At 38.1% G+C, this 19,826-nt stretch overlaps 1 protein-coding gene across 1 annotated transcript in view; it reads right to left on the bottom strand.

Moving 5' to 3' along the window:
- SLC44A5 (solute carrier family 44 member 5) overlaps positions 1 to 19,826 on the bottom strand; it is a 115,612-nt gene that overhangs the window by 36,918 nt on the left and 58,868 nt on the right. Inside the window, exons 4-7 of the mRNA XM_055401397.2 lie at positions 9,801 to 9,929; positions 8,915 to 8,975; positions 4,607 to 4,730; positions 3,003 to 3,086 (exon numbers count right to left, since the gene is read on the bottom strand). Of these exons, the coding sequence (XP_055257372.2) occupies positions 3,003 to 3,086; positions 4,607 to 4,730; positions 8,915 to 8,975; positions 9,801 to 9,929 (398 nt within the window). The remainder of the gene's footprint in view (positions 1 to 3,002; positions 3,087 to 4,606; positions 4,731 to 8,914; positions 8,976 to 9,800; positions 9,930 to 19,826) is intronic.

Below are 19,826 nucleotides of genomic sequence, written 5' to 3' on the forward strand. Positions count from 1 at the left end.
CATTATCATTCTGGTCTAATTATCTCTAATCATTTGTGATGTCTAACATCACCAGACACTTATTTCAGATCCCCAGTGATCTGTGGGCCATTATCTGGAGCCGGGATAAGGCCTCTGTGTCTCCTGGGCCACGTGACTTTATCAAGCAATCAAGAGCATGACTATTTTCCTTGTTTAATTTCTTCCTGGGGTTTGAATGAGTACTGGAGGTAATTCTTCCCAACCCCACTATATTTCCAGGTTAAAGTCATATTGGATTTTTCTAACTGATTTCATCAAAGAGAACTCACTAAAATTGGAAATTTGGCTGATGCCTCTATTAAGACCTGACACTGCTGGTGATACCTGCAAGTTTCCAAATAGCAACAGACAGCCTGGCACAGTTACTGAGCTTATTGTCTTCAGATGTTACCTTTAAGAAGAAACTATTAATAATACTGTCACTGGATAGACGACAGCATGTACCAGAGTACCTTCTCAGTGCACAGTCTTACAGAAGCTGGGCTTTTAATTTAGAAGCAAACCATAGATACTTTAATGCTGAAATATGCAGTGTAATTGAAAAACTATTTTATGGCATAGGACAAGAGGGTTATTAAAAAATGATTGGGGCAGGGGGTGGGAGGCTTCCCTGGTGGCTCAGTGGTAAAGAATCCTCCTTTCAATACAGGAGACACAGGTTCAATCCCTGGTCTGGGAAGATTCCACATGCCGCAGAGCAGCGAAGTCCACGTGCCGTTAACTATTGAGCCTCTGTACTAGAGCCCCAGAACTGCAACTACTGAAGCCCTCACCCTAGAGCCTATACTCAGCAACAAGAGAAACCACCGCAATGAGAAGCTCCCACTTGCTGCAACTAGAGAAAAGCCTGTGCAGTAACCAAGACCCAGCACAGTCAAAAATAAAAATAAATAAAATAAAAATTTTAAAAACAAGATCAGAGGGGAAAAATAAGAAATATAGTTCTTGACTACTTGTGTTTTTAATTCCCACATAAAATTTCTGAGTACACTAAGTCCCAGCATGTCAATGTTTGGCTTTATATGTATGAAACAGATGAGAACAGAAGAGCTGATAATAAAGGGAGGTGTTTATGATCTAGTGTTTAGTCCCTGGTAAATGGCAACCCACTCCTGTGTTCTTGCCTGGAGAATCCCGGGGATGGGGGAGCCTGGTGGGCTTCCGTCTATGGGGTCACACAGAGTAGGACACGACTGAAGTGACTTAGCAGCAACAGAAGAGACTATTTCAGTGTGTGTGAAGAGGACAGGAGAATCTATTATAAATTATACCTTTCTCAGGTGAGAGTAGAAAAGCCAAAATAAAGAAGAGACAGAAATTATCTAGTGATATTCAGGTCTGACAATAGGGGCGCCAGTTTCCTATCAAGTATAAACTACAATCTCTGCCACGGAGATATATCCTGAAATACACACTGAAAATAATTACTCTGTTTAAGACAAAGCATAACAATGTAAAACTTCATAAAACTATCTAGTTTTATAGCTCTAAAAACTGCTGCTGCTGCTGCTAAGTCGCTTCATTAATGTCCGACTCTGTGCAACCCCATAGACGGCAGCCCACCAGGCTCCCCCGTCCTTGGGATTCTCCAGGCAAGAATACTGGAGTGGGTTGCCATTTGCTTCTCCAATGCAGGAAAGTGAAAAGTGAAAGTGAAGTCGCTCAGTCGTGTCTGACTCCTAGCGACCCCATGGACTGCAGCCTACCAGGCTCCTCTGTCCATGGGATTTTTCAGGCAAGAGTACAGGAGTGGGGTGTGCCATTGCATTCTCCAGCTCTAAAACACAATACAATTTTGACTTTATTAAGCACCTTACTTAAATATATCTATCTTGTCCCCCTAGTACTTTTATAACTGTTTCTTAAACCCACATTTTCTATGTATCTCTACGGTCCAAGAACCGTAGAGATACATAGTGGACTCTGGAAAACAAAGACCAGATAGACATAGTTACCATAGCAAGAGTTCACAGTTTATCAGAGGGAAAGAGACAGGTAAGTAAAATACAAGATGGTAGGTGCTATATGGAAGATAGATATGTGTGTGTACATGTATGTATGCACACAATATACACACACGAGTAATTTACTATATCTAGGGAAGTTAAGAAGATACCATAAGTGACACAAAAGCTGATTTTAAATAATGAGATGAAGTTTCCCAGGGCACAAGGGAGGATATTCTAGGAAAGAGAATTGAATGTGCAAAAACACAAGGGTGTGATGGTCTGAGAATGGGTGTGCTATTTGCTGTGTTTAGAATATAGGGTTAATCAAGAAACATGGATGGAGATAAATTTGGGAAAGTAAGTTAGATGGGTTGTAAGAGTTTTTGTAAGTATCTGAAGAAGTTTCCAGTTTATTCTTTGATTACTAGGGAATCATAGATGCCTTTAAGGTACTTAAGGTACAAGAAGGTGACACAAAAGCCAGATAGTAATGACAGCCTTAGGGATATCAAACACATGTACCTGCTCTGGAAGACTGACTACATTTTCCTTTATGTTTAAGAAATGCAAATCTTATGTCTGAAAATTTAAAACCTCTTCCTCCCTTCATATGTCTTTTTCAGCTTTTCATAAGTACAGTGAGTTTGATGAAGATGATAACAGACATTATGTGTAAGGGCTGCGTTAACAAATAAGAATGATCCTTTAGCGATCAAGGGAAGGACAAATGTTATATGTGGCGAAAGGCACACACATACCACAGTGAGGCCCCACGGGACTTGAAATATATGATAATCTTACTAGTAATTTAATGAGTAAAATTAACATTTACATTCTTATAACTTTCTGCTAATATTGGGCAGATTTTCAAATATTTTGGGTTCTTCACTCTGTCTGAAAAAGAAACTGGCAGGAACTGAAATCTGAGTCAATCTCTCATTCATGAATATTAATGGGGAATTTGATGAAAGAAATTCTACAAAGATAAACTCAGAATGGGGCTGGAGACGAAACACTTATGTTTTCACTTACATGAGAATCCAGTACCATGTTGTTGCATAGTCTTCAAACACCTTCACTCCAATTGCCCTTGCATCAAGGGCTTTATTGATACCACTGAATTCAAAGAAGAAAAAAAAATATCAATCATTGTTTGACTACCATTAAAGAGAAATGTTCTTGTTATGATAAAAGGGACTTGGAAGCTGATGTTCTAAGTGTATTTTTAGAAACCATTTATCGCTAGTGACCCTTTTGCTAGCCACAATAATACATGAGGTGGTCACTTTGGTGAACCTGCAAAGGTAGCTACAGCTACACACAGAGGAAGCATTGCTTTCAAGAGTGGTAAACATACCTTTTTTCCAACATATGCAACATGCCCTCAGTGTTGCAGAGACCTCACTATAAGACATGAATTTAAATAAGATCAGCTTCTAACTTATAAAATCCATAGAGCTAAAAGTGAATATGATATTTAATTTCCCCTTCTTAATCTTCTGACACTCTGTAGCAGAAGGCACAAAGAGGCACATGCAAAAAAGTACACAAATCATTAGCATCCAGCTGGATGGTTTATCAGAGTGAACACACTTGGTAAGTACAGCATAGTCATTCCTTCCCCCCATGTGCTCCAATTACAGTATCTCTCCCTTCCCCTAAAATAACCATAATTCTGACTTTTGTGATTATAATTTCCCAGTTTTCTTAGTTGTACCATATATATATGCATCATAGTGTAATTTAATTTAGTTGGGCTTCCCAGGTGGCACTAGTGGTGAAGAACCTGCCTGCTAGTGAAGGAGACATAAGAGATGTGAGTTCAATCCCCTTATTAGGAAGATTCCCTGGAGGTAGGCATGGCAACCCACTCCAGTATTCGTGCCTGGAGAATCTCATGGACAGGGGAACCTGGCAGGCCACAGTCTAGGGTTGCAAAGAGTCGGACACGACTGAAGCAACTTAGCACACGTGTGCTTACTTCAAAATTTTATCAATGGAATTGTACTATTAGAATAATATATTTTTGCAATATATTTTTAATTTTAAATTCAACAACTGAGCTATGCAATGATACTCTGTTTATATTTGTATATACACATCTGTGTGCATGAGAAAATTATATTTCCAAATAATATGGAACACCACGATGCATACAGCCAAGAGAAAGAAAATTTACTCCACTGTAAGTAGTAAGAGAAATTCAACACAATACTAACAGCAGCATCGTGGTTGTTTCACCTTTCATAAGGCTCCCTTCCATTTAAAACAGCTGTCAGTTTTATTATTTCAGTCATTTAAAAAAATGCTGTAAAAAATCATGGGTTTTTAAAATTATGCTCATCCAAAAGTAAATTATATTAAGGTGTTTCAGGATGTTTCCTGATGTCTCATTTATGTACCTGTTGATGATGAAAGACTTAACCATTTTGAAAACCATAATTGTTCTTTCAAATTCATTCTGCTTTTTCCTTTGGTTTTCTTAACGAACACATACCAATTTCTCCAATCCACAGTGACATGAATATTTCAGAATAAACATAATTCTTCCTCTATAACCCTTAACCTAACAAAGGTTTAGTTCAGGGATAATAATACGGTGCATAAAATTGAAAATGGGGATGTGATCTACATACTTTGCAGCTCTTCTGAGTTCTACAGCATTTCTTTTCTTTCCACTTCCATCATCAAACACTGTCTTATTTCCTACTGTTAAAGTGCCATTTTTAGTAGAGAAGTCTGGGAAACATCTCTGGAGAACTGTAAAAATAAATTAAAATTATGATAATCACTTTTCTTTCTTTACAATGTCCTCTCTTTCTTCAGCTTTCTGTTATTTATAATCAAAATGCTTACTTGCTAGACACTATATAACTTGCTCAGTATAGATAATTGCCCATTACTTGATAATCAGACTTTTTGATGACTCTAAGACAGACATGGGAAGTAAATACAATCATAATCTGAAGCTACATTTAAACTTGATTATTTCATACATGATATATTAATTAGCCATAAGCAGGACACAAAGCACAGGTTTCATAAGAATAATACTGATAACCTCGCTCTCATACTAAACACATCTTAATAAAAAGGCTATATTTACTTGAATTATTAGATGAATTTAGTTTTGTTTTTATAAAAACTCTTAGATATTCCTTGAGTGAAACCTTATTTCTCAAATTCTTTGAGAAATAAGCATTAGCTCAAACTTCAGGATACTAAGATAACCAGATTTTTATTTATAAAATGTTAATAATTTGTCTCTCTTCCAGTTTTTGCATTTATCAGTTTTTTAGAGGGGCTGGAAATGGAAATATAAAGCCATCGAAAATGGCCCATACTTTGTCAACTAGCATGATTTCTGAGAGTTTGACTTTCAATCTTTTATGTACTTTTTAATTCAACAGAATCTTTGCTTCTTTACAAATCTCTATTACTAAAAAGCTTTAAAACCTCAATGTTACAGGAAGAAAGAGGAAGAACCAGGAATGGTTTATCTTTTTACTTTTTTTACAAGAAGTATTACAGACTTGCAGGGGTTGATATGAAGTTTAAACCTGAAAATATGAAAGCAGTTGATAGAAAGAACTATGTCTTCATAAAGCTTTTCCTGACTTATGTGGCTTTGAAATCAGTTTGTCTGCTCACCTTCATCTTCTGTAGCATCTGTAACAGGGATGACTGCTTCAGGATCCTCTCTGTCCTGCTCCTCCGTGGCAAATTTGACATAGCCTCTACCAGATGATTTTATTCCCTCTCAACCCAACCATATTTCTGCCTCCACCTTGCCATGGAAACTGTCCTCCCAGTGATTCCGATGACCCCCTACTTGCCAAAACTTCCAAATACTTTTTACTCTTCATCCTGCTGTAACCCATTACCTAGCACAGTGTTTGGTACAGAATGGAACTCAGTGAATCTTTGCTGCTGAATGAGTTAATTTTTCTGTTGCATGAGTCTTTGACACAGGAGACAACCTCTGCCCTTTATAACTCTCTTTCGTTGGTTCACAGGCCCAGGTTCTCTCCTACTCCCTTATGCCTTTTGTGTACTCCTTTTCTTTTTGCTTCTTCAATCTGACTGATCCCACCTACAGAACCTCCCAAACTTGTTCTATGTAGTATTTCTGGACAGTAACTCATCTAGTCTGTTACCTTTAATTACTATATATTCTCATTATATTTTTGGAAAGTAGAGAAAAATTCTTGAAACAAGATATAAAACTGTACATGGTTTTACAAGCTAGAGTGAACTATATTAACATTTTGGTGCATTTCCTTCCAGTCTCTCTTCTGTATACATTTTTTTGTTGAGAGTTATTAACTATACAGTGCATGAGATATTGTCTCTTGTTTCTTTCATTATCACTTATTTCCATTTATAAAATCTTTAATGAGTGAATTTTGTTAGCTGCATAACATTGTTTCAAGTACTATATTTAATTTTCTATTGGGGGGATACAAATTGATTTCAATGTTTTCTTTGCTAGACTTTGAAGGACTGTGCCTTATTCATTTTTGTGTCCCCAACGTGGGCTTTCCTGGTGGCTCACGGTAAAGAATTTGCCTGGCAATGCAGGAGATGTGGGTTCGATCCCAGGGTCAGGAAGATCCCCTGGAGAAGGAAATGGCAACCCATTCCAGTATTCTTGGACTCCCTGATGGCACAGTTGGTAAAGAATCAACCTGCAATGCAGGAGACCTGGGTTCGATCCCTGGGTTGGGAAGATCCCCTGGAGAAGGGAAAGGCTACCTACTCCAGTATTCTGGCCTGGAGAATTCCATGGACAAAGGAACCTCGTGGGCTACAGTCCATGGAGTTGCAGAAGAGTCAGACATGACTTAGTAACTAAACAACAACATCCCCAAAGTACATTTTATATTGTGTGATCTAAACAAACTATAATTGTAAAGGCAGGGACTATATCTTATATACCTAATGTATCTTCAGTGACTGATTCATTTTTACCCTTTTGCATAAAAATCTGTAACACTGTTCTTAACTACAGACACTATTGCTCAGGGAATCCTGGTTAAATACAGTTGCTTGCCAGACCCACAACTTTGATGGAGGGTCTTTAATGATCCAGAGAAGAACAATGGGAACATGTAAGACATTGTGTTTCATGGTTGCTAACTCAACGGTACCTGACTTTCTACTCAAACTGATGACTATTATCTTTCTTCCATTTTAAAAGAAATATGTACTCATTGTGGAAAAACAGATAAGAAGAAAGAAGACAGAAAATGGCCATACTTTTGCTATCTCCAAAATCAGTTCAGTTCAGTTGTTCACTCGTGTCTGACTCTTTGTGACCCCATGGACTGCAGCACACCAGGCCTCCCTGTCAATCACCAACTCCCAGAGTTTACTCAAACTCACGTCCATTGAGTCCATGATGCTATCCAACCATCTCATCCTCTGTCATCCCCTTCTCCTCCTGCCTTCAGTCTTTCCCAGAATCAGGGTCTTTTCAAATGAGTCAGTTCTTTGCATCAGGTAGCCCAAGTATTGGAGTTTCAGCTTCAGTATCAGTCCTTCCAATGAATGTTCAGGACTGATTTCCTTTACGATGGACTGGTTGGATCTCCTTGCAGTCCAAGGGACTCAAGAATCTTCTCCAACACCACAGTTTAAAAGCATCAGTTCTTTGGCGTTCAGTTTTCTTTATAGTCCAACTCTCACATCCATACATGACTACTGGAAAAACCATAGCTTTGACTAGATGAACCTTTGTTGGCAAAGTAACGTCTCTATTTTTTAATATGCTGTCTAGGTTGGTCATCACTTTTCTTCCAAGGAGCAAGCGTCTTTTAATTCCATGGCTGCAGTCACCATCTGCAGTGATTTTGGAGCCTCCAAAAATAAAGTCTGCCACTGTTTCCCCATCTATTCGACATGAAGTGATGGTACCGGATGCCATGATCTTAGTTTTCTGAATGCTGAGTTTTAAGCAAACTTTTTCACTCTCCTCTTTCACTTTCATCAAGAGACTCTTTAGTTCTTCTTCACTTTCTGCCATAAGTGTGGGGTCATCTGCATATCTGAGGTTATTGATATTTTTCCCATCAATCTTGATTCCAGCTAATTACTTAATATTTTGGCATATTTCTCTTCGATCTTTTTCTTTGAATATATTTTTATTTATTCATTTTCATTTTTACAGGCTTGTCATTACAATGTATATAGTATTTTTCATTTTATTTAAAATCATAACATAAACAATACTTATCATATGTAAAAATTCTAAAATATTTCATTTAATAAATGCATTTTAATTTAATTCAGTATATTCTTGCTCTTGGATATTAGAATATTTCCTTTTCTTTTTTTCTTTTTTTGGTTGTTTTGACTAACATTGTGATGGACATCTTTATGTAAAGTCTTTTATCTGTAGTTAGAATTATATCCTTAAGAAAGGAAAATGAGTGATTATCTCATTTTCTCCTAAACAGGGTTTAAGTTTATAAATTTTAAAGAAATACAATGTCAATTCATTCAGGAGACATATAAGTATTTCATGTTTTAAATTATAAAGACAAATATATACCCCATTCTCACTCCCCAAGCAATTTTTCAACAAATTTTTTGGCCAAATTCAGGGGTAGGTGTGTTAGGGTATGTCTGTGTGTGGCTCATGTGTGTTCTTAAAGTAGCAAAGAATCAAACTGACTGAACTTTTAATATTCAGTTTTCAAACTTTTCTATGTGCGTTTATGCCACCAAACCTAAAACCTCACCAAGCTCCTGGGGAACACTCTAGGCTAGAGTCAGAAGAATGAGCTTTGTAGCTTTAGCTTTCTTCTCAATTAACTCTGGGACTCTGGGCCAGTCATGGGACCATTCTCAGCCTCAGTTTAGTCAGTTATAAAATACGCGAACTGAATTAAATAACTTCTTGGTAGATCCTCTGTTTCTGAGGTAAAATAATAACCACTTACAAGGTTTGCTTGGATAAATCGCTGATGGACAGTCATTATCCAGAAAAACTTGTGAGAGAGTCTAAAATTGAAGGAAGAGTGTGTTAACATTTCAAAGACTATGTGATGATGCATCTTACTCAATATATAAATTGTGTCCTTTAAAAATGCAATTCCCTAATAATTTCTATTCCAAATTACTCCCCTAGAAAGAGTAATTGTAAGATTATCATACACACAAACTTGTTTGACAAATACTCTTAAATATCCTAACTGTAATTCAATTGAATCAACAATAATAAAGTCAGACATGCTGAAACCAAGGTACATCTTTGAAGGTGTGTTTCTTTGTCTTAGTTATATCCTCAGTCTAATGCTTTTACTTTTTCGTGGAAAAATATCTCCTCTAATTTAGAAGCTATCACAACTAATTAACATAATAAGGCTTTAGAATTCCCTTATAAATCTTAAGTCTAGGTAGTATTTGGGGATTTTTTTTTTTTTTCAAATGAGTAATTATCAAACCAGGTTTGGGAGTAAAGTTCTTGTTACTCCGTAGCCTTGGAGCTTTATCACCACATTAATGAAATGGTGACCGCAAATGACATTTAGCTCCTAGCTCTTGACAGCAAAAAAATCCATCCAAGTGGAAAATCTGTTGGTGTCAGGAAGTAGTTGATACTAACTTACCAGACTGAATAGTCCTGTATAACACTCCAAGTCTACAAAACAATATGCTCTGAATTGTGTTATGTTCGTATATATATGTGCATTTGTGCTCTAATGAAATGCTAACGTTAGTAATAATTTCCTAGAAAACTTTGGAGCTTGTCCAGTTACAAATACCTTACACTTGAGACTGAAACAAGATAAATTCTTTTCTAGTTTTAAGCTTAAACACACATACCTCCACAGGCTTAAGAAAAGTAGTCCGGCAGAACTGGCTGTAGTATGTCCAGTATTCACTGTCGTTTTTGTACTTAAATTGTATTTCCATGTAAGTTAAAAATCTTTCTGGGCACTTGGAGACACAGATCTGTGAAATAAAGAAACACAGTGGTAGGAATTGAATTGAATTGAACAAACCAAGGAATTATCTACAAGGTTAGACTTCTAAATTACCCACCACAATAAAAAAGCAAAGCACCATTTTCCATCTACAAAACTTAAATCAATTTTCTAAACATATTGTAAAAAATTCAATTTCATGTACCAGCTATCAACCTCTACTCCTTGCCCTTGGATGCTAATGTGCTATTAAAACAATAAGATACTATACAATGACAACATTATTTTTAACTTCTGATTTGATATAGTTGTAGATCTTCACATAGCTGTAAAAATAATAAATTCTATGTACCTTTCACCCAGTTTTGGTCAATGGTAATAATTAGCATAACCATAGCATAGTATCACAGCCAGGAAACTGGCATTGTTACAATCCACTAACCTTATTCAGTTTTTACCAGTTTTACAGGTGTTCATGTGTGTGTGTGTGTGTGTGCAATTTTATCACTTGTAGATATGACATCATCTTCAGGACAGAGATGAACTTTTAATGAAATTTTTAATGATTTTCTGAATTAGTAGATAAGAGTTTAATCAAAGATTAATTTTGTCTGTGTAGTTTATACATTTTTCCGGGTTAGAATCTTGCTTTCTTTCCTAAGTATGAATAGAATGGTAATTAAAAACGCTCCAAACATTGATAACTTATGCCACTAAGAACTATCAAAACAAGTGAATTCTCAGAACATAATTGGGGGGTTTATTACCATAAGAAACTAACAAAGTTAGGGATATTTGTGGTAATCAATCATTATTATTGTCTTTTAGCAGTACCAGTCAAATGTGGGCAGAGATGTCACTGATGGAATTATCTTTAATGAACTTTAGGGGCCTATTAATGCCAAATCAGATCACTGTGCTAGACCACAGAGCTACTGTGGAGTGACTGAAATCCAATTAGTAACTCCACAGAGAGAAAACATGATAAGGGAGGAGGCACTCTATTTGTTTTGCTTTTGTATATAATAAAAAACAACGCTCACATGTTGTCATGAGGGTTGCAGTCAATTCTTGAACATTCCCTCCTCTACCTTCAGTTCCTCCTTATGGAAGCCCTCTCAGCTCTGACTTGCTCCATCTCCCTACTGTATGGTAACTATTCTCACTGACCAGATTGTAGCTCAGCCCCCATTGGCAACTAGGTAAAAACACAGCTGCTAAGCTGATATCTCTTTCCTATCTTTTGGTCATGTTTCTGCTGCATGAGGACATTGGTATCAACCCCACAGCTAAGGTAGTAGGTGGATAACTAAATGGGTGCCTCAAATCTCATAGTTAATATTACTTTGTAGCAGCAGCATTCTAACTTCTTTTCAAAGTTTCTAAAAGGTAAATGACCCATCTCCATGTTCACACCTCTGGATGCATTTTCTGTTTCTTAGTCTCTCCTACACACTTGTGCACACATACACACACACACAAGTACATACACACATTCATGCACATCTAGAGGAAATAATGAAAGTCTCACAGGTATCTTTCTATGAAAACTGAAGAACTGTTGACGGACATTCACAGCATCCAACATGCTCACATTTGGGGGAAGAAGACTGAGGTCATTGTTAATACAAATGTCCAAAGTTTACTCTGATTGGAGTTAAGCTGTTTAACATGTTTGGAGCTAACTCACAGACATTTACACTTTGGCAATTTACTTATAAGACTCTGGAAGATAACTGAAGTAGCCCATTGTCTGATACACTTAAATGGATTTATAAAGTAAAAACTGAACGTATTAATGCCTTCACTGGCTTTAAATGATGGTAGGAACTACTGAGCTGAGGCTATGATGATTTCTGCATTTATAAACACACACACACATACAATGTATACTACACACGTAAAGTGTGGTGTATGCAACATGTGGACTTCCGAGGTGGCTCAGTGGTAAAGAATCTGCCTGCCAATGCAGGAGATGCACGAGATGTCAGTTCAGTCCTTGGGTCAATCAATGCCTGGAGGAGGAAGTAGCAACCCACTCCAGTATTCTTGCCTGAAAAAATCCCTCGGACAGAGGAACCCGCAGGCTACAATCCATGGGGTTCTCAAAGAGTCAGACACGGCTGAGCAGCTGAGCAAACATACAACATACAAAGGAAAGTAATTTAAATGTTAAAAAATGTTTTGTTAAAGAGACTCACATCAAATTTCATTCCACACATAAACGAGCTGTTAAAAAACAATATAGCAACTGCTCTTTACTCTCTCTATCAGACCTGTTTGTTCACTATAAATACAATGCTGATTAGTAGCAATCAACATATAATTAGCCAAAAATGAAGGTCACATTGAGGTTGGATATCCTAATTGATCAAGGTTTGTCCTTTAAATGCTTATGACACATGTCTGGACCATGCTGCAGTTAACGGAAAACATAATGCATAAAAATATGGCTTGGATCAGTAGATACATTATTACCTGGCAGACTGAGAGCAATTCTGCACTATTGGCAGCTGATATATATTCTGACTCAGTTCTGATTCTTTGTATAACCACGAAGGGGCACCTTGAATATAGTTCTTCATCATTATTTTTACATATTCTGTTCATATGCAATTAACACTCTAATATAAATTAGGATTTGGTGAGTGGAAGAGAAAGTTACACTGAAGGTTAAAACAGTACAGTTCCAATGAAGAAAAGATCTAGCAACTGAAATGTTTAACAAAAAGCAGAGTGTGGAAGGATTTTTTGTTTCATCATGAGAATGATAGATTTGTATAGTATAGTGGAAAAATTTCTAGACTGGGAATAGTAAAATATTAATTCTCTAATTCACTCATTTATTCTTTAATTCAACAAATATTTATCAATCACCTACTCTGAGCCTGTTCTAGGCACTGGGGACACAGCAGTGGACAAAGAGATAAAAATCCCTACCCTCAAGCTGTTTACATTCTAGTAGGAAGAGATGGGTAACAACAAATAAGTAAAATTGTTTGCTGTAAGTATTCTTGCCTGGAGAATCCCATCAACAGAGGAGCCTGGCAGGCTACAGTCCATGGGGGAGCAAAGAGTCGGACACGAATAAGCGACTAAGCACCCAAGATGGTAGTAGTTGTTACAGAGAAAAATAAGGCTAGAAAGAAGGCCAGATGATGAAAGGAACCAGGATGGGATTATAACTTCAAACAGGTAGTCAAGGGAGGTCTCACTGAAAAGGTAATATTTGAGGAAGACTTGAAGAAGACTAGTGATCACACTGTAGTCATCTGGAGAAAGAGGAGGCTAGGCAGGGAAAGCAGTGAAGTCTAGGTGCCTCCTTGGATCCTTTGAAGACAATGGATGGTCACTATGACCTGAGTGCAGTGAGCAGAGGGAGAAACAGAGCAAATGTGGTCAGAGTCAGGCATACAGTGAAGGACTTTGGAGGACATTGTTAAGACTTTGGCTTTTAATATGAGTAACTTGGGAAGCTATTGAGGGAAAGGGGCTTGAGCAAAGGAGGGATATGATGTGACTGATATTTAACAGGAACACACTGGCTGCTGGGTGGAGAAGAGACTATGGGACTGGAGGCAGGGGCAAGAATAGAGGCAGAGAGATCAGTCAGGGGTCACTGAAACAATATACTGGCTCCTTGAAGAGAGAAGGAGATGATTAAAAGTAATTTGGTCCTGGGTATATTTTGAATGGAGACCAGAGGAATTAGCTCACAGCTCAAATATGAGTACAAGAGATAAGAGGGATCAAGGATGATTCCATGGTATTTAGAGTTGGCCTTAACTGAAAAAGAAAAGACTGTTGGGGGTGGGGGAACAATTTTAGGGATAAAGTCAGAGACTTTCAGGGATTGAGTTTGGACATGTTAAATTTGATATGCCAACTAAATATCCATGTAGAGACATGACATAGGTGGTTGGATAGAAAGAACCGGAGTCCTGGGAATATACATATATAAACTAGGAAGGGCAGTATATAGATGGTAGTAAAACCAAAAGACTAGGTGTGATCACCAAAGGGGTAAATATATATTTTTAAGAGTGCTAAGCCTGGTAGAGGAAACTCCAGTGTTTACAAGGTGCTGGGAAGATGAGGAGAAACCATCAAAGAATACTGAGAGGGAGGATCCAGAGAATTAAGAGGAAAGAGAATGCTCTGTCCTAGGAACCAAGTGAAGAAAGTACTTTAAGGAAGAGGGATTGATTAATCAATTCTGTTGGATCAAGTAAATATGGATAGAGAATTGACCGCTGGTTTAAATATATGGAGATCAATGGTATCATTTGGAGAAAATGGAGTAAGAATAAAAGCCTGAATGCAAGTAAGAAGAGAGGATTCAGACACATTGGATATAAATTATTCTTTTGAGGAATTTTGCAAAAAAAAAAAAAAAGAGGCACAAAGACATGAAGCAGTAACTGGAAGGGGATATGGGATCAAGGAGAAAACTTTTTAATATGGAAGAAATAATAGCATATTTTTCTACTGATGGGGATGATTTAGTAAAGAAGAAAAATGGTAATAAAAAAAGGAAGATTTCTGGAGTTGTGTGCTGGAGTTTGTGAGTGAGGATAAGATCTAATGCACAAGCAGATGGGCTGGCCTTGGGCGCCCAGGCTGTTCCTCTAGAGAAGGGCAGGGAAGGCAGAGTAAATACATGAACACAGATAATGGCAGGAAGGTCAGTGTGGGAACCTGTAAAAGTTGTCTTCTGAATGCTGATATTTTCACAGTGAAATAGGAAGCCAAGTCAAAGGCTGATAGAAACTGGGAAGGAGGGCTTGGAGGTTTGAGGTGAGACGAAAAGGGGTGAAGTTGTTTTCTAGCAGAGTAGCTAGAGAATGGACAAAGGGTCTCTTGTGTGATTGAGGGACAGCATTGAGGGCCCCCTTGAGGTTAGCAGTCCTCAGTTTAATGGACTGTTGTGTGTGTTTTCTGCAAGAACACACTACTGCCTAGGTTGAGGCATGGAGTAGGTAGAAAGCTGCATTTAGTCATGAATGAGTTTTTGCCAGGGAAGTACTACTAAATGAGAGGGGGTAAAAGAATTGAGGGTTTATATAAGGGTGTGATTTAAAAATTCTTTTCATAATTTCATTGAAGTATAGCTGTTTTACAATGTTGTGTTAGTTTCTGGTGTACAGTTCAGTTCAGTTGCTAAGTCGTGTCCGACTCTTTGTGACCTCATGGACTGCAGCATACCAGGCCTCCCTGTCCATCACCAACTCCCGGAGTCCACTCAAACTCATATCCACTGAGTCGGTGATGCCATCCAATCATCTCATCCTCTGTCATCCCCTTCTCCTCCCGCCTTCAATTTTTCCCAGCATTAGGGTCTTTTCAAATGAGTCAGTTCTTCCCATCAGGTGGCCAACTACTGGAGTTTCAGTTTCAGCATCAGTCTTTCCAATGAATATTCAGGACTGATTTCCTTTAGGATTGACCGGTTGGATCTCCTTGCAGTCCAAGAGACTCTCAGAGGCTTCTCCAACACCAAGTTCAAAAGCATCAATTCTTCGGCACTCACCTTTCTTTATAGTCCAACTCTCACATCCATACATGACTAATGGAAAATCATAGCTTTGATTAAATGGACCCTGGGCGGCAAAATAATGTCTCTACTTTTTAATATGCTAGACAAGGTTGGTCATAACTTTCCTTCAAAGGAGCAAGATCTTTTAATTTCATGGCGGTAGTCACCATCTGCACTGATTTTGGAGTTCAAAAACATAAAGTATGTCACTGTTTCCACTGTTTCCCCATCTATTTTCGATGAAGTGATGGGACCAGATGCCATGATCTTAGTTTTCTGAATGTTGAGTTTTAAGCCAACTTTTCACTCACCTCTTTCACTTTCATCAAGAGGCTCTTTAGTTCTTCGCTTTCTGCCATAAGGGTGATGTCATCTGCATATCTGAGGTTATAGATATTTCTCCCTGCAATCAAGCTTGTGCTTCATCCAGTCCAGCATTTCTCATGATGTTCTCTGCATATAAGTTAAATAAGCAGGGTGACAATATACAGCCTTGACGTATTCCTTTCCCAATTTGGAACCAGTCCGCTGTTCCATGTCCGGTTCTAACTGTTGCTTCTTGACCTGCATACAGATTTCTCAAGATGCAAGTCAGGTGGTCTGGTATTCCAACCTCTTGATCTCTGGTTCCTCTGCCTTTTCTAAATCTAGCTTGAACATCTGGAAGTTCATGGTTCATGTACTGTTGAAGCCTGGCCTGGAGAATTTTGAGCATTACTTTACTGCTGCTTTACTAGCATGTACCAATTGTGTGGTAGTTTGAGCATTCTTTGGCATTGCCTTTCTTTGGGATTGAAATAAAAACTGACCTTTTTGAGTCTTGTGGCCACTGCTGAATTTTCCAAATTTGCTGTCTTATTGAGTGCAACACTTTCAAGCATCATCTTTTAGGATTTGAAATAGCTCAACTGGAATTCCATTATCTCCACTAACTTTGTTTGTCGTGATGCTTCCTAAGGCCCACTTGATTTCACATTCCAGGATGTCTGGCTCTAGGTGAGTGATCACGCCATCATGATTATCTGGGTTGTGAAGATGTGTTTTGTACAGTTCTTCTGTGTATTCTTGCCACCTCTTCTGACTATCTTCTGCTTCTGTTAGTTCCATACTATTTCTGTCCTTTATTGAGCCCATCTTTTCATGAAATGTTCCCTTGGTATCGCTAATTTTCTTGAAAAGATCTCTAGTCTTTCCCATTCTATTGTTTTCCTCTATCTCTTTGCATTGATCACTGAGGAAGGCTTTCTTATCTCTCCTTGCTATTCTTTGGAATTCTGCATTCAAATGGGTATATCTTTTCTTTTCTCCTTTGCCTTTCATTTCTCTTCTTTTCATAGCTGTTTGCAAGGCCTCCTCAGGCAACCATTTTGTCCTTTTGCATTTCTTTTTCTTGGGGATGGTCTTGATCACTGCCTCCTGTACAATGCCATGAACCTCCGTTCATGGTTCTTCAGGCACTCTATCAGATCTGAGCCCTTGAATCTACTTCTCACTTCCACTGTATAATCGTAAGGGATTTGATTTAGGTCATACCTGAATGGTCTAGTGTTTTCCCCTACTTTCTTCAGTTTAAGTCTGAATTTGGCAATAAGGAGTTCATGATCTGAGCCATAGTCAGCTCCCAGTCTTGTATTTGCTGACTGTATAGAGCTTCTCCATCTTTCGCTGCAAAGAATATAATCAATCTACCATCTGGTGATGTCCATGTGTAGAGTCTTCTCTTGTGTTTTTGGAAGAGGGTGTTTGCTCTGACCAGTGCGTTCTCTTGGCAAAACTCTATTAGCCTTTGCCCTGCTTCATTCAGTACTCCAAAGCCAAATTTGCCTGTTACTCCAGGTGTTTCTTGACTTCCTACTTTTGCATTCCAGTCCCCTATAATGAAAAGGACATTTTTGCGTGTGTGTAAGTTCTAGAAGGTCTTCTAGGTCCTCACAGAGCTGTTCAACTTTAGTTTCTTCAGCATTACTAGTCAGGGCATAGACTTGGATTACCGTGATACTGAAAGGTTTGCCTTGGAAATGAACAGAGATCATTCTGTTGTTTTTGAAACTGCCTCCAAGTACTGCATTTTGGACTTTTTTGTTGACTATGATGGCTACTCCATTTCTTTAAGAGATTTTTGCCCACAGTAGTAGATATTATGGTCATCTGAGTTAAATTCACCCATTCCAGTCCATTTTACTTCACTGATTCCTAAAATGTCGATGTTCACTCTTGCCATCTCCTTTTTGACCACTTCCAATTTGCCTTGATTCATGGACCTACCATTCCAGGTTTCTATGCAATATTGCTCTTTATAGCATCAGACTCTACTTCCATCACCTGTCACATCCATAAGTGGATGTTGTTTTTACTTTGGCTGGTGTACAGCAAAGTGAATGTATGTATTCTATTTCACTTTTCCACTATACTTTATTAAAAGATATTGAATATAGTTCCCTGTACTAAACAGGGGACCTGTCTATATAGAACCCTGTTTATCTATTTTACATATAGTAGTATATATCTGCTAGTCCCAAACTAATAATTTATCTCTCTTCTCCCTTCCTCTTTGGTAACCATAAATTTGTTTTCTATGTCTGTGAGTTTGTTTCTGATTTATAAATAAATTCATTTGTGTCATTTTTCAGACTCCTCATATAAGTGATATCATACAGTATTTGTCTTTCTCTGTCTGACTTATTTCAGTTAAGCAATGCCCTCCAAGTTGCTGCAAATGGCATTATTTCATTCTTTTTATGGCCGAGTCATATTCCATTGTACATATGTACCACATCTTCTTTACCCATTCATCTGTTAATGGACATTTAGTTTGCTTCCATGTGTTGGCTATTGTAAATAGTGCTGTTATAAACATTGAGGAGAATGTATCTTTTCAAATTAAGAGTTTTCTCTGGATTTATACTCAGGAGTGGAATTGCTGAATCACATGGTAGTTCTATCTTTAGTTTTTTAAGAAACCTCCATACTGTTTTCCATACCTGCTGCACCAATTTACATTCCCACAAATAATGTATGAGGGTTCTACAAAGAAGTGATTTTCAAGAGGGACCATGGAGTTTAAATCATATAAAGAAGGAGAAAGAAACATGATAGAACGGAGGGAAACTTTGAAGGGCATCAGGTCAGTGGTTTGTAGGTCCGAGTGAGGTAGAAGAATAACTGGAATTGAAATATTAGAGGGACTGAATGATTAGACAGTATGATGTTTGAAATTAAGGGTGGTAATTATTGGTACTGACAAGAGTGAGGATTTGACCTTGGTGAGTGGCTGTGATAAAAACAAGGTTCTGTGGCAGAGATGTTACTAAGATGTTAATACCCCAAGATGGCTTAAATCACAGCAGGAAATAAGATATCAAAAGTCTTTGAGGGACATGAGGAGGAAAGCAAGCAGATTTTAGTTCTAGAGAAGACCTTTGGCTGTGGTTTACTTGCACCAGGAACCAAGAGGAAGCAAATAAGTCTAAATCCTCCTGAGTTTTTGAGGTAGTTGTACTGCTAAATTTATGACCTAACCTGAAAAGGCCTTTGACTGTTAAAATAATCTTTGACATGATAAACTTATACAACAGGAAGAGAGTTTCAAAGCCACATGGCCTCTAAGAGGGCATATTTCCAGTGTTCAGCAGTGGTATGGCCTGAGGTTGACAGATAGGAAATAACCTTCCAGTTTGTTTAGCAAAGGATCACAGGATGACAGATAAGGAACTTCCTTCAGAGAACGCAATACAAAGAGAATAAAAGACCGTTCTCATGCTATGCACTAAAGACCACTGTGTACTTACACCTCCTTCCTTTCAGAATGGGAGTTTGTATTCTAACTTCCCTAGCCCTGTTCCCCATCGTGCATTTAGTGTCAAGACCTGATGGAGAGACTATTCATCATCCATAGATCCTAGACTGTGGGTTGAAGTTCAGTACCACATAGGACTCTGAGTTGTCCTCCTTGGGAAGAAGGGTCCTCTAGAGGACAGATGGATAGACTATAGAAAACAAAATGAACTGCCCATTGATATCTGTGCCTCTTGCTTCATTTCTTCCTGGTTCACAAGAGGCTGCTCAGTCCACAATTACATTGCTTTATTCCTTCTTTCCTTCCTTCTTGCACCTCAGGTTGAACATTTAAAACTTATAAGTTTATGGTATTTGAGTAGAAATACAATGTGTGACCCAACTGATCCAAGGATTTTAAGAGCAGGGGTGCTTTATTCAGCCTTTTGCCTCCTTCTGGCAACTGGATGCTGCTGCTGCTGCTGAGGCCTTAAGGGATGACAGAGCCACCAGATGAAAGGAGCCTGGAAGAGAACTGCCCACTGACTGCAAACACCGCCTTATACTATTATATGACCAAAAAGAAACTATTGTGTTCAGTCACTGAAAAACTGA

This window comes from Moschus berezovskii, chromosome 4, assembly GCF_049115385.1.
Source record: "Moschus berezovskii isolate FMDL1 chromosome 4, NW_MosBer_1.0, whole genome shotgun sequence".
Lineage (NCBI taxonomy): Eukaryota > Metazoa > Chordata > Mammalia > Artiodactyla > Moschidae > Moschus > Moschus berezovskii.